At 37.6% G+C, this 21,823-nt stretch overlaps 1 protein-coding gene across 1 annotated transcript in view; it reads left to right on the forward strand.

The window, feature by feature from the left end:
* Window positions 1–21,823, forward strand: part of PKHD1 (PKHD1 ciliary IPT domain containing fibrocystin/polyductin) — a gene marked incomplete at both ends in the record, with an annotated part of 445,094 nt that overhangs the window by 311,196 nt on the left and 112,075 nt on the right. Inside the window, 4 exons of the mRNA XM_084258872.1 lie at window positions 1,500–1,652; window positions 5,990–6,868; window positions 7,586–7,754; window positions 9,669–9,826. Coding sequence (XP_084114998.1) covers window positions 1,500–1,652; window positions 5,990–6,868; window positions 7,586–7,754; window positions 9,669–9,826 — 1,359 coding nt within the window. The remainder of the gene's footprint in view (window positions 1–1,499; window positions 1,653–5,989; window positions 6,869–7,585; window positions 7,755–9,668; window positions 9,827–21,823) is intronic.

The raw sequence follows: 21,823 nt of genomic DNA on the forward strand, positions 1-21,823 counted from the left end.
CCAGAATAAACCTCATGGGAGCTGAGTTTCAAGTTCATTTCCTGGTACTTTGAATCACACAATCAATTAGAATGTGGTAGCTACTGTAAAATAATCACTTCTTTTTCCATATATATGAATGTGTTCACCCTGAAATGAAGTTTATTTTATATATTGGCTACAACTATGGCCGAGAGAGAGAGAGAGAGAGAGAGAAAAGAAGAGAGAGAGAGAAAAGAGGAGAGAGAGAGAATCAAATACCCTTTTGTCAATAAAAGTTCTAAATATTTGTAAACATTATACACAGTTATTATTTATCACACATAAATAATAACCTTAAGTTTCCTGGTTCATTTTAGTAAGTACAACTAACCAGAAAATATAGCTAATAATAAATACATAGTAATAAATACTGTAATAAAACATTGAAATAGTGGGGTTGAGGATTATCTTTTTGTCTCTGATATGTAAGAGGGAAATACATAGGACTATATATAAATATATATATATAAATATATATATAATATTTAAATATATATATAAATATATATTTAAAAACTTTTAAATATAAAGCTATTTCTAAATGATAGATCCAAGGATGATTTCTTTTCTAAAGAGTGACTAGAGAAAGAGAGATCTTCAGCAATCCTTGCCAGTAAGATGCAAGGTGAGGGCCTCCCTGGTGGCACAAGGGGTTAAGTCTCAGCACTATCAAGCTCCTGCCAGGCACTGCAGCACGAGTTCCATCCCTGGCCAGGGAGCTGACCCACATGGCACAGCAGACCTCTCCTGTCTTGCCCTCTACTCCCCTCAGCAGTGTATTTCAGTAGATCTGCCTGTTCTGCTCCCCACTCTGTCTTTAGTGAATCCTCTTACCACCCAGCACCTCTGGCTTACATCCTAGCTCTTGATGCATAAATAAATAAAATAAATTTTTAAAAAAAGATGCAAGTGAAATGCAAGTGCAAGGTCATGAAACAAACCAGGAAGTCACTTCAGTTTGCACTGCTGGGGATACTCCTTCACACAGTGGTGAGCTTAACCCTCCGTGAGATGCTGCTGCTGCTGTTACTGTTGTCCCTTTACTCTTACACATTGCTGCGTTAGTTCTGCCACTGCCTCAGTTGATCTGGGATTTCTCATCCTCATGAAAAAGATCCATGGACAATGTACAATCAAGTGCTGAAGTCTCACGCTGATGAATTTAAGGAAGGAGGTCAGGGACAGCCTACCCTGATGTCCCTGCACCAGCAGCCCGGCCCAGTCCCTGCAGTTATTGAGAATAAATGAAACCTTGCTCAAACACTCTCATTCTGATCCCAAAGAGAGACGTGTGGACAGGCTTTTCATTTCTCAGTTGACATTTGTAGAGAATGCCTGAGGAAAAGCAGACCTTAATGTGGGGAGGACTTCTGAGGGGAAAGGAGTGTTTTCATTTGTCAGGTTCTCTGGGTCCCCAGCTGGCGATATCTGAAATAGGTTTTTAAAGTTTTTTTTTTCCCCAACTCCTGTTGCCCCAGGAAGCTTCCATGTCATGGAGGATGGCCGATACATTCATTTGGCTGCTGAGGTTGGACTTTTGACCCGAAATATACAAATCCAGTCTGACATATCATGTAGGGGGAGACTACTTGTGGGGTCCTTCAGGAAATCCAGCAATGAAGAATTTTCAGGTAAATGAAATTTTAAGTTACTCAGCAGTACCAATTGTAACTTGTTCATCTGAGACTCTTAGAAATTTCAACTGTGAGAATTTTCATTTATAAAACAAAATGCTCAAGTTAGATAACTCCTTTGTGCTCCGAGGAGCTATGAATTTTCAGTCCTAATCTGTGCTTAATTATCAGTGTGATGTTAAAATAATATACTAGTGATCAGCACATATGCACATTTTTACCTCAAAGAAAACATCTTCAGCAGATGTGAAATTTCCTCCACTTTGAAATTATAGATGATTTAATGACCACTTGAATTTTATCTCTTTCCTGAATTTCTATTACTCTTTCCCAGTAGCATACTATATCTGATGGCAGGCCTCAGCTCGTGCTATAAATTAATAGCACAAATTTAAATAAAAATGATTTCCATATTCTAGTTTGCTTTAAGTATCAGTTCAATCTCTTGCATATCTTTCAAGCTTTAGCTCTTTTGGAATGCTGCAAAATGATTTGATTAGTAACCTTACTTCTTAAACTTGTGTTCCTTAAATATTATTACAAAGTTGTTTCCTGGTCAAATAAACTCGGTAAAGGTTGTCTCTGTAACTCCATGTTAGAAAATCACTGAACATAAACTCAGACATAATAAAAGCTCTCAAAGCTCTGGAATAAAGGATCTAACTACTTTCCAAGTACATTGAACAAGGAACACATTTTGTTGGCAAATCTGTTTTAACAGTACAGTGTTTCGATCTTAAATAAAATGGCCAGGATTTCTATACTATAGGCTCTGTCCACATAAGTTGTAGGTCCATCAGTTCTCAACATAGGTGATTTTCTTCCCCAAAGGCCCCTTGAAATATTTGGCATCTTTCTTTGCTCCACCTAGGGAAAGTTTGCAGTAACTAGTAGGTAGAAGCTAAACATCTTACCATGCATTGGACAACCATCCACAAAAAGAATTATTTGGACCAGAATGTCAATAGTGATAATATTGAGAATCCCTGTTCTTTGAAGACTGAGTTGTAGTCTTATAGAAATGAAACTATCCTGCAGTATTTAAGATAGAGAAGCAAGCAAGGAAAGCAAGACAGGATTCCTTTTGACTGAAATTTCTAGCCTGGTTGGAACATGGTTACAGGAACTGTTCAGAAAGTAATTTTTTTTTTCCTTTTAAAAGATTTATTTATTTTTATACAAGAGCTGGGGTACAGGACAGAGGTACGGGAGGGTGAGAGGATTCACCAGAGACAGAGCGGGGAGCAGAACAGGCAGACGACTGAAATACACTGCTGAGAGGAGCAGCGGGCGAGACAGGAGAGGTCTGCTGCGCCATGTGGGATTCTCACAGGCCAGACGGGATCAAACCCTCACTGCAGAGGCTGCGGACAGCTTCACAGGGCTGCGCTCAACCTGCTGCATCCCCAGGGAGGCCCAGAAAGTCAATTCTTATAGTGAGCACCAAGCCAGAGAAAAATGACCAAGTCTGACTTGGTTCTGAACCTATGATATTGCTGATCCTGGGCTTCTTCCACTTTCCTTGGGAAAAGGGAAAGAAAACCTGTATTGAATATTTCTTGTGGACCAGAATGTATGCTGGTTTTTGGATAATTTTAGTTCACCTAATATTCCTGAGAGAGAGATATTTTATCTTCATTTTTATAGGTGAGGAAATGGAATCTAAAATAAAATTCCTTGGTTATCTGTAAAACTCCATTATAAGCTTATGAAATCTTTTAGTGTAAGGTTGGGTCTTTTATCTCTGTTTCCCAGTATGCTAACTATTATGCATTAGGTGTCCAATAAATATGAATGAATAAAATAAATGAGGGGTAAGAAAAGTCATCCAGAGAGGAAGTGGCAGTGATAACGTTCAAATTCAAGCCTGATTCTGAAGTTCTTATTAAATAAATTTTTAATTTTGTGATCATTTTAGACTTATAGAAAGTTGCAAAGACAGTGCAGAGAGTTTCCATACTTCTTTCACCCAGTTTTCCCTACTATTAGTATAAGACATAACTTGGCTACATTTGTCAAAACCAAAAAGTTAACATGGGTGCATTACTATTAATTAAACTCAAGATATTATTCAGATTTCACCAGTTTTCCACTACTGTCCTTTTTCTTTTTTTTTTTTTTAAGATTTATTTATTTATGCACACAAGAACCAGGGTACAAGCCAGTGGTCTGGGGGGTGAGGGGATTCACCAGAGACAGAATGGGGAACAGAACAGGCAGCCTGACCGAAATACACTGCTTAGAGGAGCAGCGGGCCAGTCAGGAGAGGTCTGCTGCATCATGTGGATTGTTCCCTGTCCAGGGATCAAACTCGTGATGCAGTGGCTGCAGCTAGCTTCATAAGTTATGTCTTAACCCCTTGAGCTACCAGGGAGGCCCTCTTGTCCTTTTTCTATCTCTGAATCCAGTCTAGGTTCCCATGCTGTATGAAGAACCCTTGCAATTTTCTGAATTATACTCCTGAATCTGGAGGTAGAGAGAACTGTAGGCGGAGGTAAAGAGTGACAGCTCTAGGTGTGGAACAGTTATGCAGCAGAAAGACAAGTCAGGATTTACATTTTTAAACAGGAGGCTTCTATCATTTGCTCTTCTGACCAATAACATACAACAAGTTGTATTGAGAATTATGACTTAGGGCCTCCCTGGTGGCAAAGGGATTAAAGAAACAATGCTATCAATCTATCACCAGCCATTACAACATGAATATGATCCCCAGGCAGGGAGATGACCCACATGGCGCAGCAGACCTCTCCTGTCTCACCTGCTGTGCCCCGCAGCAGAGTATTTCAGTCTGCCTGTTCTGATCCCCACTCTGTCTCTGATGAATCCTCTCACCCCCCACACCTCTGGCCTGTACCCAGTTCTTGTATGCATAAATAAAGAAGTCTTTAAAAAAATAGGGCCTCATGGTTGAGCGCTGTGGTTGAGCACTGGGCTGCGAAGCTGCCCACAGCCTCTACAGCACCGGTTCAATCCCCTGCAGCCGGCGAGGGTCCCACATGGCACGCAGACCTCTCCTGCCATGCCTGCTGCTCCCCTCAGCAGAGTACTTTGTCAGTCTACCTGTTCTGCTCCCCGCTCTGGCTCTGGTGAATTCTCTCACCCTCCCGCGCTTCTGACACCACCCAATACTTGTATAAATAAATAAATAAATCTTTAAAAAAAAAATAGAACCGCCTCTGCATCTACATGCCAAGGACCAAGTCATAGGATGTTCTTTAATCCTTCTCTGTCTCTGCTTCCTTACCCATAAAATGGGTATAATAGATAATAATTTTACCTATATTATAGGTTTTTGTGAAACTATGATATATGTATTATAAAAATTTATATAGCATATATATTGCATATTGCATATGCTATATATATGATTTAGATCAGTGGCTGGTACATAATGAATGCTCTATGATAACATGAAGTTAGGTGTTATAGTTATTAAGTTTCTCATTTCCCCCCTATAGTAATGTTATTGTCTCTTCTACCCAAAGTACATACACTGACCTATTAGTTCTTGTTATATTTTTAATCAATGTAGCAGCTGTATTTTATATTATGCATTAATAATATCTACTCAAATTAGTACAAATAAAAGTCTCAGTAAGACTAAATAATTCACTAACCTCTCCTGATATAAAAAATGTAGAAATCTTATTATTGTGAAAATGAAATATAGTGTGGTTAGGATAATAATTCAGAAAAAATTATTACTGGGTCTTCACATGATTTTTAAAAAGTTATTGCTCCTATCATGTCTATTAATAATGAAGCACATGTTCATGTTTCTGGACATGAACTGAGTAGAAATAAATTTTGCACCTAAACACTTAAGAAATGCTTAAAATACTTTATAGAGTCAACCATTATATTTCTTCCTGCAGTCTACCATTATATTTGTGGGAATGGCTATTGTCTAGCACATGGGTCGATGAGACAAAGAAGGAGACATGATTTTGAGACCAGTGACCAGGACCCATTTTCCCTTCATTTTTACCTACTCTCTTGACTCAGACCTGCAGACAAATGCACAGAAACTCTAAGCCAGCAATACCCAACTTTGGAGCTCATTTCTTTGCCCTGTCTCTCCTTTCTTATCTCCTATCCTGTCTCCAGACTCTTTGAACTGCACACAAAACCTTTTCAGGCATTAATGTGATGTTTATAATGACTCATATTTTGTTATGGAGACACAATTGCATGAAATACCTTGCTCATGCTGAGAATAATCTTTTATATTTTAGTGATAAAAATCTTCATTTCTTGATGCCCATAAGTGAACCATTGAGTTGCCTTGTGGGGAAGAATAAAGTATCTGATAATATACATTCTGTTTGCAGGTATCCTACAACTTTTAAATGTGGAAATTCAAAACTTTGGATCACCGTTGTATTCATCCATTGAACTCACTAATGTGTCTGCAGAATCCTGGATAATATCTTCTACTCTGCACCAAAACTGTGGTGGTGGCATTCGTGTGGCTGGGAGTCACGGGATCATTTTCAATGACAACATAGTGTTTGGTACAGCTGGCCATGGCATTGATTTGGAGGGTCATGCCTATTCTCTCTCTAATAACCTTGTGGTGCTGATGACACAGCCAGCATGGTCTGCCATTTGGGTGGCAGGAATCAAAGTGAACCAGGCAAAGGACATTAACCTCCATGGCAATGTCGTGGCAGGATCAGAGAGACTTGGTTTTCACATCTGGGGTAACAGGTGTTCCTCTCCTAAAGCTCTTTGGTCTGACAATGTGGCCCATTCAAGCCTTCATGGCCTTCATCTCTACAAGGAAAGTGGACTTGACAACTGTACTAATGTCTCTGGCTTTTTGACTTTTAAGAACTTTGACTATGGTGCCATGCTGCATGTGGAGAACAGCTTGGAGATGGAGAACATCACTTTCGTAGACAACACTGTTGGTTTGTTGGCAGTAGTTTATGTGTCTTCTGTTCCACAGAGCTCCGTTGAAAGTGTACAGATTGTGCTTAGGAATTCAGTGCTTGTGGGTACTTCCTCCACTTTTGACTGCATTCAGGACAAAGTTAAGCCTCGCTCTGCTAATTTGACATCAACAGATAGAGTACCATCCAATCCGAGAGGGGGTCGAGTTGGTATTCTGTGGCCTCTATTGACCTCAAAACCAAATCGAGGGCCTCAGGTGCCATGGCACAAAGTGAAGACTGGACTTTCAATTTCAGGCCTCATGAAACTTCAAGGTAGGTTGTTTGGGCTTAGTCAAGTGATGTAGCATCATGAATCTGTGCATAAATTCTTTAGTAGCACTTTGAAATTACATCAGCAAGACTGCAGTATATAGTCTATGTAGATTTATGGTCTAGATCTTGCTGTCCTATTGATAACTGCTGGGTATTGATAACCACAATGGCAGTTTATAATGATGGTGAATCAGTCCTTTAAAAGTCACTGCTTTGTGTGTTTTGAGGAGCTTTGTCATCAATTATTTCATCTGATTGGTTGACAAGTCTCTTAGGTAGTTGCTACTTTTCATATTATGCAAAGAAGAAAATTAGATGCAGAAATTGTGCCTCAACTCTGTTTTTTTGGTAATTAGTGGGCAGCTAGTATTGAAAATCAAGTACAGTTAATCTTTTATCAGATTTCTTTAGGACTAGTATATTCTCCATTTATTTAGTTCTCTAGCAATTAGTTTGGCTTTCTAAAAAATAAATGGATTTTGATCAAGGCTTTGATGACTATTGCTTTAAGACTTTAATGTACTGAAATGCTCTTCTATTTTGTCTGTTTTGATATACAAATATGTGAAATCAAGATTTATGTAGACTCCTGTAACTACCCTGTATAGCTTAAACTAACTTCTAGGAATACATTATTATAAAATATTTAGTTGTATAGCCTATATTTGTGGTAGGTAATTTACATGATCTAATGCTATATGTTTGTAAAAATTTCAGATGTCACTTTTTCTAGTTTTGAGAAGAGTTGCTATAGTGATGACCTGGATGTCTGCATTCTGCCTGATACAGAGAACACTGGAATCCCACATCCAATATTAGCAGAGAGGACCAGGATGCTAAAGATAAAAGATGCAAACAAGTTCTACTTTCCTCCATTACAACACAGGTACTGGTTTTAATATTTATAATAAGCAATATTTGTGAAATACTTGATAATTCTTCAAATCCCAAAATGAGTTTTGAAAAAAAGAATAAAATTATCAATGAGAATAAAATGAAGTCCTTTTAAAAAGTTACAGTAAATTGATTTAATAGTCTCAATTCTTTGTTCCTCCTATATGCATACATTTTGGTAAGTGACTTTTAGTCTCCTCTCACTAGAGAGGGTATTTCTTTCTCCTTTGAGTCTGGGCTTAGCCATATGACTTAGTCTGGCTAACCCAAAGACCAGGATTTCTAGAATACAACTTTTATTGATATTATTTTATTGTTTTGTAGTATTCCTTTAGAATACTTTCAAAATTACTGGGTAAAATGGCTATAATTCTTGAATACGCCATGGAATATATGGAGTCACTACTCTTCATTGGGAATACTTAATGCAGAGACTATTAGGTAGAAAGAGACCGAATCTGCTCTCAGGCATCCCTGAACTGAACAAGTAGCTTTCACAGATAGAGTCACTCAGACCAAGTATATGGAACTATTGTTCTTATACACATGACCTGGGAGTATTGTTCAAGGATATAAAAACTAGGTAAAGAATTCCTAGTGCCATGAAAAGGAGTGGGGAAATTAGGAGCAGGGAGATAGGTTTCTTTTTCTTTTCTATAATACTGGGTAAACTCCTCTAGTTAAAAGAAAAGGATAAAGAAAAATCACCCTAATTAGAAAGCTTATGTGCTTTTCCCAATACCCATCTCTCTTTTAATTTTTTTATTAAATATTTTTATTGAAGTAATAATGGTTTATAAAATTACATAATTTTCAGGTGTAGAGCATTATAATTTGACATCTCTATGTACTATATTTTAGCACTTAAACATTATTAGGTATGCAGTTTTTATTATCTGTCATTTTTCTTTTACTGTCCAATTTTCTTTATGTTCTTGTCTTTCTTTTGGGATGAAATAGTTATAAAGCTAAATGATATTAGCATCTGATTCTTTGTACTATTAATACCTGACATATGGTTGGCATGCAATAAATATTTAATATTATTACTAGTGGTACCTAAAAGTATTAGACCAAGGAAAAACAAATTCTCCATAATTCAATGTTACAATTGCCTGTAACTTATTTATATATTCTGCTTGATTCAAAATTTTGAAAATAAAGGATCTATATATATATATTTTTATCACCTTTGCATTCTCCAGCCTGTAAGGAGTAGGTTTGAATAAATATTTGTTGAATGAGAATATCTATTTTTACCCTTATTTTGTATAGAAAAAATACAATTCATATTTCTAATGGTAATTTTAAATTCTGCAAAGCCCCCATATTCCATAAAGAAATGATTACAGTCTGTTCAGTAGCTGTTAGAATTAGGTATATTTTTATTGTACTTTGCTTCTTAGAAAATTAACAATGTAGGGGGTCTCCTTGGTGGTGCAGGCTATTGAGCGCAGCACTGTGAAGCTGTCCACAGTCTCTGCAGCACGGGTTTGATCTCAGCCGGCCAGCAGCAGAGATACCCACAAGGCACAACAGACCTCTGTTGTGTCTCGCCCACTGCTCCCCTCAGCATGTATTTCAGTCAGTCTGTCTGTTCTGTTCCATACTCTGGTGAATCCTCTCACTCTTCCGCACATCTGGCCTGTACCCCAGTTCTTGTATGCATGAATAAATAAATCTTAAAAAAATCTATGTAAAAATAGTCCAGATAGCCAGAATATTTGATTAATAAGAATATCTTTTCTTCTGATCATGTCCCTGGGAAATAACATTTTCTACAGGGCCTTATTTCATTTAATATCTGTGCGATATACCATTATTAGTAAAATGCCCTTTTTTTTTCACCTAACATCTACTCTACAAATATATTTTCTTCTTGCTTGCTTGCTTTCTGTCTTTACAGGAAAGGTTTAGGAACACTGGTCTGCCCTGAATCAAACTGTGAAAATCCAAGAAAATATCTCTTTAAGGATCTGGATGGGAGAGCCCTAGGCCTGCAGCCACCAGTTTCTGTATTTCCTAAAGCTGAGGCAGAATGGACTGGATCTTTCTTCAATACAGGTCAGTTATGTCTGAAATCTATGCTCCCAGGAGAGAGAGCATGCTTTTGAAGGAGCTGGTTTGGATGTGTTGTCCAGTGGGAACAAAATGTCCTGGACAGGAGCTGGGCTCCAGAGATGACCCCAGCTCACCTGTGTCACAGGAATGATGAGTGTTTATGCGTGCCATGCTAGCCTGTGGGTGTGCTTTCCTTGAGATTGCCTGTGTTGCATCAATGGTGAGGATTCCCAACTCAGCTCTGTGCATAGATGAGGAATCCAATTCTCACTAGCGCCATCACTTGAACCAAAAGCAGCTCTCAGTTTGTCTGGAACCACCTTCTTTGACTTGGAGTTAACTTTCTCTTCCATCAAGACTTACACGTTCTTACTCTGGAGTGGGTAGTGGAGTAGATAGCATGTAGTTTCTTTCTTTTCTCCATCTCCTCAATGTTCCCAGAGGACTGTGATCAAAATTCCTTCTCATGCTTCTAGTATATATTACTATATGGAGAGATCAATGTCCTTCTTCCACAAACAATGGAAGTCTGAGTATGAGTTCAGGTGGAATGTGCAGCAGATAAATCTAAATAACTTCCTCTACTTTCTTCCTCTTTTATTGGTTGATTAGTTTCAGACTTCTTTTCTAACCTTTTTTTCCCTTTTTAAGTTCTGAATAGATCAATGTCCCAGGTCTTTTTCCTCAGATTTCTTTTTTTTCTTTCTAATCTTGCTTCCAAGTTAAGATTCTAACACCATTAAATGATGATTTCCAATTTATATCTCCACTGCGGACTTGAACCTAAGCTTTAATATACAACTGACTTCATGAGGAAATTAATTGCTGTCTCAGACTTAACATGGCCCGAATGGATTCTTGATCTCTTCTTCATTCACAAACTACTTCTTGACTAGTCTCATCTTTCATCAGGGTATTTAGGTAAATGATTTAGATCCTCTTTTCTTCCTTTTTCCAAACCCAAATTCTCTCACTACTAGCTATCATCATCTCTCAGTTGGGAAAGAAAATACCCTTCTAATTGATCTTCCATCTTTCACTCCTAAAGCCTGTAGTCTATTTTCTACATAATGGTAGAGTAATATTTATAACTTTCCAATGTGTAGTATTTATATTTATATTAATATTTATATTCCAATGACTTACCACTCCCCTAAGAATGAAACCCAAACCAGAAGTATGTATATATATATATATATATATTGTACCTGACTCCTGTCTACCTCTCTTACTTCATTTCTTGTAAGCCCCTTTTATTTAATTATCATGATTTTATTTTTCCTTTAACACAATACACTTATATCTATCTCAGAACATTTGCACAGTTGTTTCCTCTGCATGAAAAATCCTATTCTCACTTTTTTGCATAGTTGGCTCCTTCTGTTTAAATGATAATTTCCCAAAGAAGCCACCCCTCACTGCCCTATTGTAAACAATTATTTCTCATCATACTCCCTTCCTACTATGTCTACTTTATTTTTTTGGTCAGAGTTCCATTATTTGAAATGATATTATATAAGCATTTGTTTACTTGGTGATATATTGGTTGTCCTTTTAGAGTGCAAACTTGATGAGGACAGGGATTTGTCTTGTTCATTGCTGTATATTTGGGGGATGTTCAACAAATATTGGTTGACAAATTGAGGTAATGAATGAGTTGAGGATAACCAGTGAATTACTGACAATTCCATTTGCCTCAAACCATTTAAGAGCATACAGAAGGAATTGAGGCCTTCAGGTAATTGGTTTAGGAATTTATTCCTGATATGAAAACCTGGAAGCAATACATTTCTAAGGTATCTTTTTACTTATTTCTACCTATCTTCCATTTGAATGATCACTGCTATCAGGGATGTAAGCTAGGGCGGAGTGACCAGAGGCTATTGCCCAGGAGCTCCATTGTTCTCTCTAGGCTATGCATATTGTCTCTACTCTCATATCTGCTCCCTGTTTTCAGCAGATACTGGTTTCCCAGTATGTTCCTCTTACCAGGACTCTTGTCCTTGCTGATAGGTCTCCTGCCTGGCTGTAGGCCTAACTGACCAGCAAGAACTCTGGGTACCAAGACAATAGCCCTGAGAACCAGGAGGGCCTGGAATTCCACACACTACTTTATAGAATTTGACATTTATTGAAATTTCTACATAAGTCTTTTAATTATCAAATAATTTTGTTCCACAGTGCTTTTTAATAATTCTCTGAAATGCTTTCATTTGTTAAAGGTTTATCCTTGCAATAGAGTGGCATGCTTTGGTAACTACAGGATAGGTTTTAAAAGTCAGTGACAAGTGCATAGAAATGCTGAGTAAACATTCATTTTGATGTATTGGTTATATCTGTTGAATATATCCAACAAATATTTCTGCGTAGAAGGAATTAAATTTTATTTATTTATTTAGGTTTATTTATTTATACAAGAACTGGGGTAGAGGCCAGATGCATGAGAGGGTGAGAGGATTCACCAGAGACAGAGCAGGGAACAGAACAGGCAGACTGACTGAAATACACTGCTGAGGGGAACAGTGGGCAAGACAGGAGAGGTCTGCCATGCCATGTGGTATTCTCGCCGTCAGGCTGGGATTGAACCCACGCTGCAGAGGCTGTGGACAGCTTCACAGTGCAGCACTCAACTGCCTGCACCACCAGGGAGGCCCAGGAATTAAATTTTAAAAGAGCTTATGCTCTTTTAAATATTGAGAAAAAATGTGCAGTTAGTAAAAAGAAAAAGAGATAGATACCTATATTCTCCCATTTACCACTGGATCTACTCAAATAGCTGTGTATAGTAGTAAGTTACCCCATTAGTGTAAAGAATTAGCCCACTATGTGATGTGTTTATGCTGTGGAGAAAATATCAAGTGAATAATTTCAGGACTTCTTTGAACTTGTGATTTTTGATAAGGACCACACCTCTGTGGAATCAGTAAAAAGGGGCATGTACCCAGAATACTTAATGAATTGACATTTCAGAAAAGAATAAGGATGTCAGGAAGGGCCTTGGTTTGGGTTGCCCTACAAGAAGACTGTGACATGAGGCTTAGAATCCAAGTTGTTTACTGGGGGGTGAACTCAAGAAAGTAAAGTGAGACAGGGAAAAGGAAGGAGCTGGCACTCAGTGTGTTGTCAAGGGGCTCACGTCTTGACCCACAACTATCCCTGCTACACCATGAAAAAACTAAGACATTTATTTCAATCCCTACTAATTATTGGCTGAGGGATGCTTGTAGGAGCATAACTCCAGCTCTTGACTTTCCCTACACAGCCAATTGTGCTTTTCCCCAAGGCCAGGAAAAACCTTTCTCAGAAGGGGGTCATAGATTTTTGCATAAAAGTCTTTGGTGTGTGAAGGTGAGTGCCAAAGCAGATGGGCATGGCCTTGAAAACATCTGCCCAAACAGGAGCTCTAAAAGGTTGATCAGAATTTTTTTAACATTTATTTATTAATGCATACAAGAACCTGGGTGTAAGCCAGAGATGCTGGGGATGGGAGGTGAGAGGATTCACCAGAGAGTGGGGAACAGACAGGCATACCTACTGAAATACACTGCTGAGGGAAGCAGCGGGTGAGATAGGAGAGGTCTGCTGTACTATATGGGTCCCCTCCCTGGCAGCTGGGGGATCAAGTTCATGCTGCAGTGGCTGGGGATAACTTGATAGCACTGTCTTTAACCCCTGTGCCACCAGGGCTGCCCCAATCACATTTTTTGATGAATTCTTAAGGGGTTATTTACCACATGGCATAAACATGCTGGTTGGGCCAAGCTTATACTTGCTGCGTGGTTGTAATGTTTATATGTTTTCTTTTTCACCACTCTGTCTTGGCTGTGAAACAGGATTCAGTGTCACACTCTGGCAGGTGTTGTTATATTACATACCAATTGCTGTTGGTGTGTGGACGAGCAGGAGCTTGTGAGTAAGTGGCTGAATGTAGATAGGGAGGCGTGTATGACTAACTGCCTTAAACTCCTGATGTTTTAAAGCTTTATAACATTTTTAATGAAGTTGCTGTAGGTACCTGTTGCAAGGATCCCTGCAGTAGAATCTGCTGTTTACTGCGCTGCAATACAATCTGTGTGTTTTTTTCAATGGAGGAGGCATAGGAGGCATCACACAGTGAATCGTGCCTTCCTCTGACTTCCAAAATAGGAAGACGTTCCTCCTTCCCTAACTCAAGGACCTTTTTATTTTATTTTTTTTAAGATTTATTTATTTATTTATACAAGCACTAGGTACAGTCAGAAGCACGGGAGGGTGAGAGAATTCACCAGAGCCAGAGCAGAGAGCAGAACAGGCAGACAGACAAAGCACACTGCTGAGGGGAGCAGCAGGTGGCAGGAGAGGTCTCGAGCCATGTGGGACCCTCACCTGGTGGCCGGGGATTGAACTGGCGCTGCAGAGGCTGCGGGCAGCTTTGCAACCCAGCGCTCAACCGCTGCACCACCAGGGAGTCCCATCTTTTTATTTTTTTAAATCTTTCTCTTCTATGCTGTTTTCCAATTTCTGTCTACAGTCTCCTGGATGGAAAAGCACAGCTTTAGTCTTAAGAGAATTAATATCTAGTTTATTTTTTCCTCTTTAAGAATCAGTGATCTTTTGTAGAGCAGGGAGAACAGTGAAGGGAAGATGAAAATGGAGACCAGAGAAACCTACTCTCATATGTATTCCAAGTGGTATTGAGTCTGACACACCTTTATGTCCCTTCTCAATGTTATTAACAACCAATTTGGAGTTCATTGCCTTTGAGGTTTATTTTAAATTTGAAAAATACAGATATTATTTGCACATGGTAGTTTTCATGCAAAACTCTCCACTCAGTCAGATATCCACAGGTCCCGGCATATTATTATATACTCCAGCATTAGGAGCAAAAATTATCCATGTGTATCAAGTACGAAGGATACTGTGCCAGTGGATTTTGCTATCTGTGTGATGCAGGTTGTGTAGCCAGGGGAAAAGTGAGCTGTTAATTTTGTTTTGTACTTATCTGTAAGTTTGCATTTGCAGCCAACTTTGAAACATGCATAGCAAGAGAATGCAGGAGATCTTTTAAGAAATATTTGCATTTTATCCTAGAAAGGACTTTTCTTGATTATGGAGGCATCTGATGGTCTGAAAATCCTAAATCCTTGAGAAGAACAAAGACTTGAAATTAATATCCAATTTAGGTGGCACTGGACAGATACCAAAACTTTCCATGCTGACTTCTTACTCATTTCCAGTCTGTTCCAGACTACAGAAATGGATGGCATCGCCACTCAGACCACTTTATACATTTAGAATGCCAGTGTTGTTTGTTGGGAGAGAATTGAAATAAACCAAAGCTATAATTTCAGTGGTACTTTGCAATTTCATAGCCAAGATGAGGAAAGTAGAAGGGGGTAAAATGGAAGCACAGTGGACGATAGTGGAGGACCAAAGGTGATTTGATGGTGGGTTCTCTATGGTGCAATACCTGAGGGGGGGTATCCAAATATTACCTCAATTAAAAATAAATTAATTTATTTAAAAAATGGAAGCTAGTTTTCTTGGAGCACCTATGCATTCTAAATGCTGCCATTGACATATTCATTTGGCACTTGTGTGGGGTGCAAGGAAGACCAGTGTGACTGGTGGATGTCCAGTGAAAGGGGAGCAGTTGGTGTTTTTTAAACCAAGCTTAGATGATGGTGAAGGTTTTCTTTTTTTAATAGAGGCATGTTTTATTTATTTATTTATTTTTGTTTGTTCGTTTGTTTATACATGCATTGGGTACAGTCAGAAGCGCGGGAGGGTGAGAGAATTCACCAGAGCCAGAGTGGGGAGCAGAGCAGGCAGAAGGACCGAAGCACACTGCTGAGGGGAGCAGCGGGGTGGCAGGAGAGGTCTGCGCGCCGATGTTGAAGGTTTTAAGAGATGTGATGATGTGATTTTATTTACTCTCCAAAAACATCATACACACTGCTGTAGAGTATGTGGGTGAGGGGTGGGAGCAGGCCTGGAAGCAGACTGCAGTTAGAAAGTGGGAAATAACAGGAGTCTGAGGCAGGCTGCTCTGTCAACACTGTGCTGCCCTGCCTGGCCCACTGACTGTGCGCTCGCCTGCAGTGAGGCCATCACACAAGTTCATCCTTTAGATACAGGGCAGTTTGACAGACTAGTTTTATATCTGTTGAATCAAAACAAAGAAAGTTGGAGTTTTTATTTTCTATGTCTAATTTATGTGATGCTTTACATCTGTTTTTAAAAGTATTAGACCTCAATACATTTAGAAAGTTCGAAAAAAAACACAAACCCTCCATTCTCCTGCCAACATTCCTTAGGTGTAGGAAGTTAAATTTGAAGTGCTTAGGACAGTGCCTCAAAAAGCTCTCTCATCTTTGAAACATGCATAGAATCATCTAGGGCATTAAACATTCATTTGCATGGGAGGGAATTTGTAGTCAGTATTCAGGTGTGAGTCTGGAGCCCAGAACTTTGTGAGAACAAACAAACAAACACACACACACACACACACACACACATCCCCCCCCCGGCCAAGTGATTCTACTTGCTAAGATTAGAGAATCACTGTTATAGAGCTATTTGTTCCCTTGGAAGTAAACAGACAGGATGTTAAGAAGGCAATAAATATTTTCATTTTAAAAATGGGCAGTTTTAATTTCTCACGAATAATCAAGAATTGAGCTCCCTGTGCCAAATACCAACAGACATAAACATACTTACTAATATACACACTAGCTCTATTTCCAAAAGGGAAAAGAATATTAAAAGATACAGCAGTATTTACAATCTAAATAAAGTCTTTGAATAATAAGAATATATTAAATCTTTTTTAAAATATAGATTATTTTTTTCTAGTACTGAAGCAAGATGAATGGCCTCAACATGTCACTCTTATAATCTATCACTGGATAAAAATGGGTTTAATACTAAGTTTGTTTTTAATCTCTGCATTGAATCATTACACTATAATCCTAAACACGTGATCAACTTTTCCCACACTTTCCTTGACATTATTCCCAGCAAATGACTGTGGTTTGACTAGGACTTTTGGCCAAATTCACCTTCAGGGCAGGTACATGTTTCCATTCTTTACCATGAGAGAGTAAGAAACATTTTTCAAGTGGTGTTACTTCTTGGACACTTCTTGAGAAGGAAAGTTATAAACCATAGTGGAGACCTTAAAAATACTTGCTTCAAATCAAAAATAAAATATTAGGTTGATAAAAAAGAAAATAAAGCTGGCATTTGACTGTCAGGCTGTGGAGTGATGAAGTGGTTTCTGACTGAATCATGGGAAAGCTCAAATAATGTGGAGACTGCGCTCAGCTGCTTAGCAGAGAGTAGCCCACATTTTCTCAAGTCTTTGTAGCTAGATCTTGAAATGTGTCTTTTCTTTAAGCTTTCCTGGCTTCTCTTTCTTCCCATTTGTTCTGGGAATGACAGAAAGATGGTATTATAAAATGGGGGAAGGAGAGGGAGGGAGAAAATGAGAGGACTGAATGGAGAGAGGAAACGGTTGTTAGAAAATTTGTCTGCCAATATCTGTGCTTGCAGAGGTCTTTTTCTTCTAGCTAGAGGGGAAAATACCATTCTCTTTTCCCAAGCAATTATGGGTCCCAAAGATTGAAACTTGGTATATAGCTCTTTAATCTCAGCAGATATTTATGGTTAAACATTAGACTTTTAGGATTCCAGATGTCAGGGTATTAAAATAAAAAGGCACAGTGGAGTCTTAGAAAATATTAGAATCTTTGGGATATGTGACTGCAGGGATTTTTATCCCAAGCAGAGGAGGCCTAAGCTTCGAGTGATGCTTTGTAAGACCCGAAGAGCTTTGTCGGAAGACCCTATTCCTTCTCTCCCCCGTGGCTTGCCTGGTCTCCAGGCAGTGAATGATCTGACAGTACTTGATTGCATTTTGAAATAGTCCTATTTTGGGTGTTGGAATGAATTTCTTGTGTGATTTGCAAAGGTGAAAAGTCATGTAATCCTTGGGAACAATTTCCTTTCTCTTTCTTCATTCTAGACATTTTATTCCTCTGATTGTCTTGTTCCTCAAATCTTCCATTAACAACTCACACTTGCTCGTGTTCACCAAGTTTCTGACTCTGCATTTTAAGACCTTCAGATGAATGATTTCACTTAATGCCATCGATGGGATTGACTCTATGAGACAAGAGATTCTACTTCCCTCTATTTTAGAGAGGTGGAGATATTGGGTAACTTATCCCAATCATACAACTAATTAATAAAATGTGTAGGACTGAACCCATGTTTTTAACACCCTGCTGTTCCGGATGGGGTACCCTCCTCCTAAGTTTCCTTCTTCTTTCTCTTCATACTCTAACATTAGCTCTTTTAGATCTATCAGCTTTTCTCCTACATAAAGCTCTGTCTACACAGAACAAAACAAACGGAGAATGTGTAATTATTCCAGCAATTATCCACCCCGACTAGCAATAATAATAGTTGCCATTTATCTAGCATATCCCATGTGCCAGGCATTATGCTAAGTGGCTTATAAACATCCCTATTTATCCTCACAACAACCTTAACATGGAAGGATGGTTATCCCCTCTCAGCATTTGAAGAAATAGGGGGTTAGAGGAGTTAACTAATTTTTCATGGTCTCATGGATAGAATGTGCAGAACCAAGATATAAATCTATATTTGTCTGACTCCAAAGTCTGAATCCGTGACCACTTCTAGATAATTATCATTGTGTGGTCTTAATCATCTGATGGGGTGTTGTACAGAGATAGAGTTAACTGAATAATTCACATATTTCCACTTTACATGGTAGCAAATAGATTTTTAGATTAAAAAATAACTGTCAATTGCTGTAACATTTTTGAAAGACAATGTAATAACAACCACAAGAAACACATTTAGTTATATGTATCTATCATCTATCTATCTATCTATCTATCTATCTATCTATCTATCTATCTATCAAGGGAGTGGTCCATTTTCTATGTACACACTGAATGGACTTTGTCATATCCAAAAAAACATTTCTCCATGTTAACCATTGGTGGTTAAGTGATAAAAATAGAATAATCTGGAATAGAAGTTTTTTCATGGGATCTAAAAACTATTTTAATAATTTTTCCTGTTAACTTCTCTTTGTTCCCTAAGTTTTTCAACTTAGACAAATGTTTATCAAGTACCCAGTGAGAGCAAAGTTCCATGTACCATTGGTGTATTCTAGAAGGGACATCAGGACAGATAAGAAACTATTCCTTTCCTCATTCATGGGCACAGGAGGGCCAGGCTATGCAATTGAGAGTAGTTGGTATAAAATGGGCTCAAAGGGCCCTGGAAAGACCAGGTATATTTGGGCTTATAGACAAAAGCTCTAAGAAGGAAATGGAATTTGCCATGAACATAGACTGATGGGTAAAGTTTGAAAGGACATACATGAAAGAGACAAGTGCACAAGCTCTGTTTAGAAATAGCAGACACAAGCCTGTCCTCTGTGTTGCAGTGGAACAGCAGGTCTATGGAATGCTGCCTGGTTTCCACATGCGGTGGGTGGGTGTCTGCCTTGTTATGCAGACCATTATGCAGACCCATTGCAGCACATCTCGTGTTCTGCTGCTGTCATTTACAAACCTATCTTCATACCAGACTGTGAGGCTCTTAAAGGCATGCATCTTGGAATCTTGAGTGCAATCCCTGGAGTATAATATATGCTCAGCAATTGTTGAATGAGGGAGTGAATGAATAAGTAGATGAATCAATGAGTGACAAAGTCAATTCAAGTTTAGTTTTCCAGCAACTATTCTAAGTAAATTTATTCCAGACATTCACTTAATGTGTAAATTTCAGAAATTGACTTAATGTATAAATTTTTTAGTATGTTCCCATTTACTAGCCTCAAGAGATTGTGCAAAATATGTCCATGGCTAAATAAATTTTTAACACTCTGTAATCCCATTTTGGAGATTTATCATATTAAATGTTCTGATAAGTGCTATAGTTAAATACATTTTAAAAAACTGCTTAAATTTGTGTTACTTAATATTTCTCAAACTTTTGATTAGGGAATACTTGCTCGTGCTATACATAGCATTCCTTGGAATTGGTATACTTCAGAATGTATTTAGGGAAATAGTGCTCATTTTGATCTATTAGTGTGCAGTAGTATACGACAGAAAGAAATAAGGCTGTGGCATTCTAGAATTGGTTGGTTCCTTGAAGGCTAGTCAGTTCTATTTCCTACTCATTGTGTAGATGGTTTCTGCCTTTAGCTCTCCCAGGAAGTGGGAGCTCACTCGCTTACAAGGCTGCCTAATAAGTTTTGAGTCATTTTAACTCTTAGGATCCTCCTTTTTTGAATTCTACCCAGTGACCCATTTGCTTTCTGGTGTAACACAGCATAGTCTAATTCTTTTCAAATAATATCTATCCACTTATTCAAAGACATTAAGACAGTGCTTTAATAATTATCCAATATTCTTCTATCCAGTATAAAAATTATTCCTTTCATTAGTTAATATATAAGGGAATTTTTCAAGATCTTTCCTTTCCAGATACTTTTATTTCAATGTTCTCTAACTTATCAATAATATTTCCAATGATTTTCTAAAATATAGAAACCAGAAATGAGCAGTAACTATCCAAACCAGCATTATCTAGTAGAAATAATGATGCATTTAAAGTCACAGGTATAATTTAAATTTTCTAATTGCCTGGATGTAAAAGGAAAAAAACATAAAAAGGAACATGAAATGAAATTCAATAATATATTTTATTTAGCCCAATATTTTAAAATATTATAATCTTAAGATATAAATAATATAAATTATTGAGATATTGTACATTTCTTTTTTTATTCTACATCTTCGAAGCTCCTTGTGTATTATACAATTGAACATATTTTAATTCAGAAACTACATTTTCATCAGAAATATTTGATCTGTATCTAGATATCATTAACTTTACAATTACTAGTTCACATAAACAAGTTTTTCCAAGTATACCTAAACATTTTTCAATAATTATTTTCTATCACTTGTACACTTCAAATTGTAGTTAATTCAAATTATATGCAATTTAAAATTTAGTTTCTTCATTGTACCAGTTATTCTTCAAGGGTTAAATAACATTGGGTAGCTATTACTACTATTTGGGTTTCTTTTTTAGCTTATTCTGGAGTGACAAATAGTAAATGTAATTGATTTTTTTAAACAATATATGTTAAATTTAAAAATTTTTAAAGTTATTTTTATTGATTATTAGGTACATCATAGGTATCTATGATTAGAAACTAGCCCCCCAAATTAGAAACCATTCTAGACAATAACTAATTGATTCTGGGCATATACAATGAGTGAAAGAAATTCACACAGCTCTGGATTATTTGTGATTAGTAGGAGTTACTGTTTAAATACCCAGTCCTCCAAACAAAGCATCACAGTTTCCTGAGACTGGGAATTTTACTACTCAAGTTAATGATCCTTTATGAAAAGTCTATTCACATGGTTATTGCTTTGTTGTATGCAAAGCAGTAATATCAGTATTTCACAAGAGGAGCTATTATTGAATACCTGGAACTAAATGAAATTACTTGGCTTTTTGCCTTGATAATATACTGGCTGTCTCCTTTCTTCTCTTTCATTTTCTTTTCTGTCTTTATTTTTCCTTCCTGCTCCCCATCCTCCTATTATTTGTAAGACTTCATTGAATAGTAAGCAGTGCTCCTATCCTTTAAATTTTAATAATGGAGAGATCCTGTATTGCTGCCTTCTTTCTTTTTGTACAACAGTACTGAAAGATTTAGAAGGCATAACTCAAACTTTAGCCTATTTTATAGCTAAGACAGAGGACATTGTCTATTTGTTTGATTATATATACATATATAATTATTATACATGTATAATTATTATATACATACATAATAATTATCTGATTTTATATATATACATATACATAAATACACAGAGAGAGAGAGAGAAGATGTGTGCACACTGTAATAGAAAGGAATACTTGAGTGATCCCACCAAAAAAGTAAGA

This window comes from Talpa europaea, assembly GCF_964194135.1.
Source record: "Talpa europaea genome assembly, chromosome: 2".
NCBI lineage: Eukaryota > Metazoa > Chordata > Mammalia > Eulipotyphla > Talpidae > Talpa > Talpa europaea.